The sequence below is a fragment of the Aythya ferina genome (assembly GCF_964211825.1).
Source record: "Aythya ferina genome assembly, chromosome: 5".
Lineage (NCBI taxonomy): Eukaryota > Metazoa > Chordata > Aves > Anseriformes > Anatidae > Aythya > Aythya ferina.
Window position 1 is genome coordinate 38,702,739 of NC_140301.1, and position 9,171 is coordinate 38,711,909.

The 9,171-nt window shown below is 53.2% G+C and overlaps 1 protein-coding gene across 1 annotated transcript; it reads left to right on the forward strand.

Moving 5' to 3' along the window:
• The first annotated feature begins 1,963 nt into the window (after nucleotides 1–1,963).
• Nucleotides 1,964–8,941, forward strand: ZDHHC22 (zDHHC palmitoyltransferase 22). The gene is made up of 2 exons (XM_084520856.1): nucleotides 1,964–2,715; nucleotides 6,938–8,941. The coding sequence occupies exons 1-2, from the start codon at nucleotides 2,154–2,156 to the stop codon at nucleotides 7,201–7,203; spliced, it is 828 nt and encodes a 275-aa protein (XP_084376982.1). The 5' UTR covers nucleotides 1,964–2,153; the 3' UTR covers nucleotides 7,204–8,941.
• Nucleotides 8,942–9,171: the final 230 nt, after the last annotated feature.

Below are 9,171 nucleotides of genomic sequence, written 5' to 3' on the forward strand. Positions count from 1 at the left end.
CCCTTCAGTCTAAGAGCTTTTCATTACATGAAAAGATTTCTGTGGCGGTTTTATTATTTTATTATTATTATTATTTTGATGTAAGCTGTTAAAATATGGAGAAAACACTGCCTAATTATTGAAAGATAAAATCCTGGCTGGGTCACGTATCTTTATTGCAAGGCTCACTCTACTTTAAATTGATGAGCTGAGGGAATATTGGAGGATTTTTATTCTCAGTAGTCGTGACAGGAGAATGAGGGAGGTGGGAGTGAGAGCTAGATCGTTTCGGAGCAGCTTTACCTCCAGTTCTGCCGAAGGTGTCTCTTAGCTGCTTGTCACTGCAGAGCCGGTGCCTACAGGCTTGGTTTGTGCTTGCTTTTCTTATTGCCACTGTTTTTCTCAGAAATGTTGAATTGTGAAAGTTATCTGGTGGAAAAAAATATTTCTGATAAAGGCCCCTTGAACTTGGTTGCTGCCACCGATCTGATGCTGTTGCACGTGCTGGAGACAAACACAGCCCCTCTCTCCTCCAGGTCTTAGACAATGCAACACGAAGCACATTTTAATTTTGCTCTCTATATTCAGGCAAAGGGGGAGTCTCTCCTGGGGAAGCAGAGCCTGTTACTGGGTGTGCTGAGGGGTCGGCCAGTAAGCCTAGGACCTACGATTTGTCTAAAGCCACCTTTTTTTTTGACTTTTGACCAGTGCAGAGCCTGACTGTCTCCAGAAATATTATCTGCAGCTCCGCTGCCCTCTTCGCTCCCCTTCCCCTGCCTCGGGCGGCTCTTCTGAGCAGGGAGCCGGGGATGCTCCCCCCCGGAGCTGCTGGCTGCAGCGTGTGGGTGTGCGGGAGAGCGAGGGGCTGTGCACAGTGCCCGTGGAGACGGCACCGGGGCTGCGTGGGTGGGCACAGGGGGCCCACCCACGAGGGCATGCAGCTGCCGGAGGGAAATACGTGCCTGCACTGCTGCCACCAGCACCGTGCCACCCCAAGCCTTGCCTGGCAGCCACCCTGCTCGGTGCGGGGGGGTCCCGCAAACCCAGGCAGGCCTCGGACCCGCGGGGACACCACCCTGCCCCCCGAATTTCCCCTTGTTTCAGGTGCTGGCTCCAGCTGGGGGGCACCGGGGGAGGGAGCCCGGAGCCGGTGGGGCTGGCCGGGGGGCGGCGGGGACACGGGGGGGACACGGAGGGGGGACATGGGGCAGGGGCGGCTGCCGCGGGGGGCTCGGCGTGGCCGGAGGCGGTGGCGGCGGCTCCGGGGGTGCCAGACAGCCTCGCCGGGGACAAGGGGACCGCAAGGTGGCGGCGTGCGGCGGGTGCCAGCCCCCCCCCGGGCCGCCGGGGCTCTGCAGACCCCTGGGGCAGCCGGCGGGGGGTGCCGGGGGTGCCGGGCTGGCTCCGCGCTGCCCCCGGTCCCCGGCCTTTCCTGCCTCCGCGGGGTGCCGGCTGAGCCCCGGGGGACCGGGGGAGCGACGGGGGAGTCCCGGGGAGCCCCGGGGAGCCCGGGATGCCGCCGGAGATGCTCCGTGCCCGGCCGGAGCCGAGGCTGCGGCTGCGGGGCCGCCCCGGCTCGGTAGCCCGGCGCCGCAGGTTGCAGCCGGGCGGCACTTGCCCAGCTGTTCGGAGCGTTTTCTAATTTCGTGCAGAGCAGGGCAGCGGTCAGAGAGGTAATCTGTAGATCCGTGGCTTTAAAGGATAAATTAGAGCATCGGATTTGATCCGTATTGCAGTGGATTAGAGCAACCTCTCCCCCCTCCCCTACTCCTCCTCCTCCTCCCCCCCATCCCCAACCCTCCCCTCCCGGCTCACTCCCCCCTCCTCCAGCACCACCTTTTTTCCTCTCATGCAATACCAAAACTGACCCTGCCTGGCAGAGGGACTCTGCTCGGCGAGCAGGCACACGGAGCCGCCGGCTCTGCCCCTCCGGCCCCCGCAGCCCACCGGGGCCGGGGAGCGGCCGCCGCCCGGGGGCTGCCCGGGGGTGCCCGGGGGCTGCCCGCTGGTCCCGGGGCCGCGGGGAGGCGGCGAGGGAGAGCTGCCCGCCCCCGGGGCATTTCCGGGAGCCGAGAGGGGCCGGGGAGCCGGCTGGAAATGGAAGGATGAAGTGTGCGGCCGGAGCGGTGATGTTCGTCCTCTCCTCGCTCTCCCCTGCAGGAACGTAATCCGCAATGCTAGTTCTCAGGTTGCTCAATGTTGTTGCTCCAGCCTACTTCTTGTGCATCTCCCTAGTGACCTTCGTCCTCCAGATCTTTCTCTTCATCCCCAGCATGTTCAGAGACCCTTCCACCACCCCACTTTTCTCTCCTGCTCTGCTGCATGGGGCCCTCTTCCTCTTCCTCTCAGCTAATGCCCTGGGCAACTACGTCCTCGTGATCCAGAGCTCCCCCGAGGACTCGGGCAAGGGCTTAAACTTGGGCGAAGGAGCCGAAGTGGTGGCGGACTGGCTGGCTGGAAGCAGGTCCCCTGGCTCAGCCCTGCCCAGCACTCACTTCTGTAGACTGTGTGCCAGAGTCACCCAGAGGCATGACCACCACTGTTTCTTCACAGGGAACTGCATCGGGAGCAGGAACATGCGGAACTTCATCATGTTCTGCCTCTACACCTCCCTGGCTTGCCTCGACTCCCTGGTGGCAGGCATGGCTTACATTTCTGCGGCACTCTCCATGTCCTTCGCAAGCCCGCTGGCCTTCCTCACCCTCCTGCCTCACTCCATCAGCCAGTTCTTCTCAGGTAAGGAGGTGGGAGCAGGACCCCGGGGCAGGGGGACGTGCTCTTTCCCTGGTGGCTGTGTGTGGGGCTGCAAAAGGGGGGAATGGGCGCGTGGGAGAACTGCCTGTGTTCAGCAAACCCCTCTTAGCGGCTAGGGACACTTTGCACAGGACTGTGCTTTGAAATAGAGGCTGGGACCCACTCTAGGGTACAGCTGCAGCGCTGTTTGTAATGGGTTAGACGCTGGAAAACACCCCATAACCAGCTGGCCGGTGATGGAATAGGGCTGTCTGTTGTCCAGGGAGCGTTGCATTGAGACAGAGGAGGGAGATTTCACTCATTGCAGGTACTGTAGATGAGGGGAACCTTCTGCCTGTCCTACGGGCAGGGGTGGCAGGTCTGTGGGTTTTCACAGCCTGCAAGTCTGCAGATCCCCCATATCCCAGCAGAGATATTCCCATTCTCTCCATTCAGGTTCACACCCTCACTCCATTCACCGTCACCCATCTCCTGTCTCCCTTCAGCACAAACTTACTGAGACCTTGCCGTCTTCCCAGTGTGGAGAATTTGGGTTCAGGCAACAGAGACCAAGTGGGGAGTTTATAAATGTGATGTGATCAGCTATCTCTTTCTTGAGCTCAGACTGGGACACAGCTCCACAGAGAACCAGGAGAAATCCTCCCTGCCTGTTCTCTGGAAGAGCTCTGCAGCCAAAGCAAAACTCTCTTCCTTTCACCATCCCTTACCCTCCTTCTCCCCCTGATTTCCCCTCTCTTCCTGCCCTCCTGTGAATTTCCCCAAGCCTCCCCCTTCCTCCTCCTGATTCTGCTCCCATAACTCTTCCCGTGCTCTCCCAGCCTCATCTCTCCACCTGTCAACGTGCCCCCAAACTCTCCAACCTCCTCCCTTTCTCTGTCCAAACCTAAGAGCTAGATAAAACCCGAGCTGGGAGAAGCGACTCCGCAGACAGCGTAGACTGTTATTCTGTCCCGAAAGTGACAGCAGAAAAATGTCATTTTCCCCCACACGCAGCTCATGCCTAGCACACTCAGATCAGCTTTCGTTAGCCTAAAATAGGTACTCCATATATTTTAGCCTTGCAGATTCAGCCGAGCTCAGTAAGAAGGGCCCCGAGTCTGTTTTGGCTCATGCACCACCACCAGAAGTGTTGATTATGATCTGAGTGTGGGATCTCCATTGCTGGTGGTACAAGAGCCAGAGAAGCCCCAGCTTGCTTTTTGGATTCCAGGCTGGGTTTGCAGGGTTGCCGTCTGAAAACAAACAAATATCTCTCTACTTGGCAAATGAGAAGATTTGTCATGGTAATCACCGAGAGACAATAAACACGAAATCCTGCCATGACATTTTTATGGAGTCATTTTTCCAAGTAGAAGAATTTTTGTGAATAATGTTAGCTTCGGTAACATTAAAAACACTGGGCATGATTTTCCCCAGTGCCTAAGCTCTGCTCGGCACATCAGCCTGGAAAGGGGAGCAGGGATGTGGGAGGAGATTATCAAGGAATTAGTTCTCTCTCCCTGATTCTCTGGGCTCATCTGCACCGAGCTGGGTCCTGGTGTGTGCCTGAAGAGCCACTGAAGTGCCCCAGCCCTGGTGTCAGCAATTGCAGTGCCAACAACAGCACGTTGGCAGTGTTTGAGTGGGACACGACAGGGCAGGGAGCTTGGATGCCCTCAAGAGGCACCAGCACCCAGATCCCACCCAATTTCTGCCTCGGCCAGGGTGAGAGCATGCAGCAATACACAGGCAAGTGGTGTCTTGGCTCCTGGGGAGGAAGGGCCCTCTGGGCTCCCCCCAGCACATTCAACATCCAGTTCAGGAAAAAGAAACACAGCCAGGGAGGATTGTCCACGTAGTCTTTCTCTTATGCAGCTAACATAACTTATGGGTTGTGGTAGGATCCAAACAGAGCATTGCTATAACAAAGAAAAAAATTTACCTTTCCTCTTCTCCAGCGTGCCCTTGACACTGGGGAAGAGTGAAAGAGGACAAAAGGTGAGTCTGCTGGTCTTGTGTCAACTGAGTGATCCCTGCTTCCATGCTGGGAAAATTTTCACTTGGCTTGTTCTGCCCAGACTGTGCCCAGGCATGAAATTCGGAGTCTGACCCAGAGTCTATAATTTCAGCTTGTGATTCAGCTTTTCTGCCAAAGATAATGTATGGCAATAAGCTCGAGATCACATCAGGTCAGTTAGAGCAAAAGTGAATCCAAGACTAAAATGGACCATGGTGAGGAGGGACAAACGGGGAGTACTTTTGTAAATACAGGTCAGATTGGAGCCACAAAGAAATGCTTTCTGTGGGCAACCTGAAAACCAGGTTAAAAAATTCACATATCTGAAAATATGTCTGAGATATGCTTAATATTTGCAAGGAGAAAAACAAGGGTAATTACTTACTTGATGTTGAATTTCAGCAGCTCATAGAAATAAAGCTTAAGGCTGTCTTCCAAAGGCTCTAAAGAAAATAGCTGTCTCTCTCTACATCCCATCTGAATGTCAGCTGCAGAAGGGAACACATGCCTGTCACGCTCAGGTCCAGCAAAAGAAGGGCAGAGAAACCCAAATTTGGCTCTGGACTTCCCATCTGATGCCCTAAGTTATTCCGACAGAATTGGTCTGAGGATTTGTCATCATCCTAGGGGGGTTGTTCTCCCCGTGCCATATTGCACACGAAGCCCACTGAGCTGAATGGGATCTAATGAGAAGGGAAAGATGACTCTGCATTTAGAATGAAAATTGAATGACTCCGGTGCCTTTTTCAAGTGAGAACAGTCTCTGACAGCTCGAGGCCGTAGTCAGTGTCCTTACGAATCATCCTCAGAGGGGCCTGCTGGCCGAGCCCAAAGTGTGAGGGCCCATGACGGGTCAGCCCCAGCCACTCACTGCCCACACTGCCAGCTGGAGAGGCTGGGATTCACAGACCACAGAGCCAGGTGACACTGCCTACCATGGCCTTCTGTGTAAGAGGAGCAAGAGGTACCTATCCAGGCCCCTGTTACTGATTTAAAACCCAAAGCAGCCATGCACACCTCCCCTGGCACGCAGTCCCTTTTCCAGCAGCACGTCTCTCCTGGGAACACGGGGGGACTCACGCCGGCGTGGGGTGACCAGAGCTCACACCAGCCCCACGCTCCTCCAGAGGGAAGGCAGCAGGCAGCAGCTTTTTCATTTTTAACCTCAAGGGAACCAGAGAGATAATACCAGCTATTTGTTCACGTAGTGACACATATTTCGTTTTCTTTGTGTGCCTGTGTGCAAATACGGGTGTTTAATAATATATCAATATACACAAAATATGTGTGTACTCAGTCATACGCACACAGAGAGGATATTATTTCAATGGGTTTAGATCTGCCTACACACCAAAAGGTCACTCGGTGATAACTGCTATTATACTTATTTTCCAGAAGGAGCTCTAAAATCATTGCCGAGGAAAGGGCCCACAGAATATTTTTATATAAATACATTCAGCATAAACACACACAACAAAAACTGTTGAATTAAGAGTTTTAGGTCTACAAAATATTTGGAGCATTCTGGCAGCAGCTTTAAAAAACAGGAATTTGGATAGCATTTTGAAGTTTTCTGTTTCAGTTTCTTGTGTTCATATGCAAACTGCATTTGCACGATGGTAGGAAAGTCATTACTGATTTTTTTTTAATCATCTTATGTATTATGTATATATATATTATATATAGAATAGGTAGGTAGATAGATAGATTGTACGTAGGTATGGTGATGAACTCCAATTCATTCTGTCTAGTATTGACGCACACAGTAAGGCTTCTGGAAGCATCTACTTGCTGTAGGACCCACGTCTCCCTTCAAAAGGAATCTAGGCTTTCCAGATTCCCTCTGATCAGCAGGCAGACCCCTAAATAATTTAATCATTCTTCAAAATAGAGCTGAATTCTTATAAAATGCTTTTCACTTCTGGCTGAGTTTGCCCCTGCAATCCAGATCCTCACATTAACAGCAAAGGGAGAAGTCTACAGAGACCGTCACTATTTTAGTACTTCCCCGGTGGGGTTCATTGAATAAAGGCACTACAAAGAAAACAATTTTGTGTAGTTAGAGTAACCACCCTGCCTTTCTCCTAACTCGCCACCGGTACGGCTGCTAAATAGGGCCAGCCAGCTTCTCGGGGCTGCGTGTGACGCTGACACATGAGGGGTGCCTAAAGCCTTTCTTTGACTCTCTCTCTGCCTCTTGGTCCGCAGGAGCTCTCCTCAGCTCTGAGATGTTTGTCATCCTCATGCTCTACCTCTGGCTCGGGATCGGACTGGCCTGCGCCGGCTTCTGCTGCCACCAGATGCTGCTGATCTTACGGGGGCAGACGCGGTACCAGGTGCGGAAAGGGGTGGTGGTGAGAGCCCGGCCCTGGAGGGAGAACCTGCGGGAGGTCTTCGGCAAGAGGTGGCTGCTAGGACTTCTCATCCCCGTGCTGAATGTGGGAAGCGACTACCGTAGGCAGAAAGGGAAATAACCCTGCATGCACGCACCCCATGCGGGCAACACCTCCCCTGCTCTCCCCCTGCCTGCGGGATCGCCGAGGAGCTGGGCCACCCCATCCCTCGGCACCGCGGCCTCCGTGGGAGGAAGGGGCTGGCAATCGGGCAGAATCAGCTCAGCGTATTAACACGGAGATCACAAAACACGTAGATGAAGAGATACCGCAGCTTAGTAGCCCCATCACTGCACCTGCGAACGTGGCAACAGGCTTTGAACTCGCAGAGAAGCCGGCCAGGCCCCCCCGCGGCTCCCCAGCCCCCTCAGCCGCCATGTGTGCCCCTGGACAGGCCGTAAGGGAGCTTTCAGAGGGCCTGGGCTGCTGTGGGAGCTGCACAAACAGCCTCTGCTCCTCGGGACGGGCTTGCAGGGTGCCTTCGGCTCTGCCAAACTTGAGGTAGCTTTCCAGCACTGAGAAGCCTTTCCTGACAGAGCTGCGGTGCGGTCGAGCCACCACAGGAGCAGGTGAGGCACCAGGCTATGGCAGCACGAAAACCTTCTCTCTACAGGCTAGGAAAGCAGGAGGAAAATAGAGAGAAATCCAGCATTTCTCCACTTCTGCCTTGACCTGCTCCCTGCACAGCCCGTGCCAGGACTGCAGCTCTGCTGCCTGCTGTCAGCACTCCTGTGCCTGGGGACACGGCCCAGGCCAGGCTGCCCTCCTGGCAGGGAGCAGCGAGCAGATAAATCAGCCTCAGGCAGAGAGGTGCAGGGAGAGGAAATCGCCAAGGTGAAAAGAAAGGCGGTGTCTGAGAAGCTGTATGTATCATCAGGCTGTGTGTGTGAGGGAGAGAGGGAACCGCACGCCTGGTGAGGTGCTGGGGTGCCAGGAGCCCTTCAGGTGTGCCTGAGCCCCCTGAACCATTAGTGCTGTGAGGAGCTCAACATCCCAGAGGACAGGGAGGTTTTCCAGTTGATCAGCATGCTTCACCTTGCACTAAAACAAACAAAAAAAAGAAAAAAAGAAAAAATTTACCTCAGACATCCCTGCCACACCGTATTTACCGGCTCTCCAGGGCAATTCTCTCGCATTGCTGCAGAGGGGTAAATTCATCCATGTTATAACTCCATTAAGGAGGTTAATGGAATTACTACAGGGATTAATCAGCCTAATGTGTCAGTTGTTTTCCAGCTGCAGCAACAGCCCCCGAGATCAGTGCTGAGATCCTATGCTAATAGGTGCCTTAAGAAAGGATGCCATGACTTCTCCACCAGGATCGTAGTGCTGGACTGACTGCCCAGCAGCTGCAACAAGAAGCCACTGTTTTGGTAAAACCCATCAAGTTATGTGGGCTGGGTAGGAATATGTTGCTTCTCTTTAATAAGCTGGGGAGTATGCTGATAAGCCGTGAAAAATGTGTTTTCCTTCCTCCAAAATGCTCTCAATGCATCCCAGATAGAGGAGCGCACCTGCTCGTGTTCCTGCGTTTCTCACGAGCCACAGCAGAGGCACGCAGTCCTATAGGCTTTGTAACCTTCCTTCACTGCTTCGCACTTGCATACACGTCCGGATCAATAACAAACAAAGTCTGTTGTGATGAGCAGAATAACCATGAAAATATACTGAAAAAAAAAAACAAACCCTAGCTGGGTAATTAAAACTTGTAGTATATAAGCCCTTCCACACTGTGTGTTCGCATGAATGCACCGTTGTTTCCATGTGTAATATGCTGTATTTTCACTAACAGTGAACAATAAAAAGCATTTTGACTTTTTATGGTAGCTGTATCGTGCTTTTTAACAGTTCATTAGATGTCTTTGTACATGGCAGTAGCTACGTTTGTCACCACATACACAAACGCTTTGAAGGAAAAAAGTCAGGATTTTCTTATTGGTTTGCCAATAATTCATCATATGATTTTAGACAAGTCCTTTCATCCTTTCTACTTTAATGTAATGACCCAATCTAAAAATGCATCTAACAAGCAACTTGGAGACCCATTCT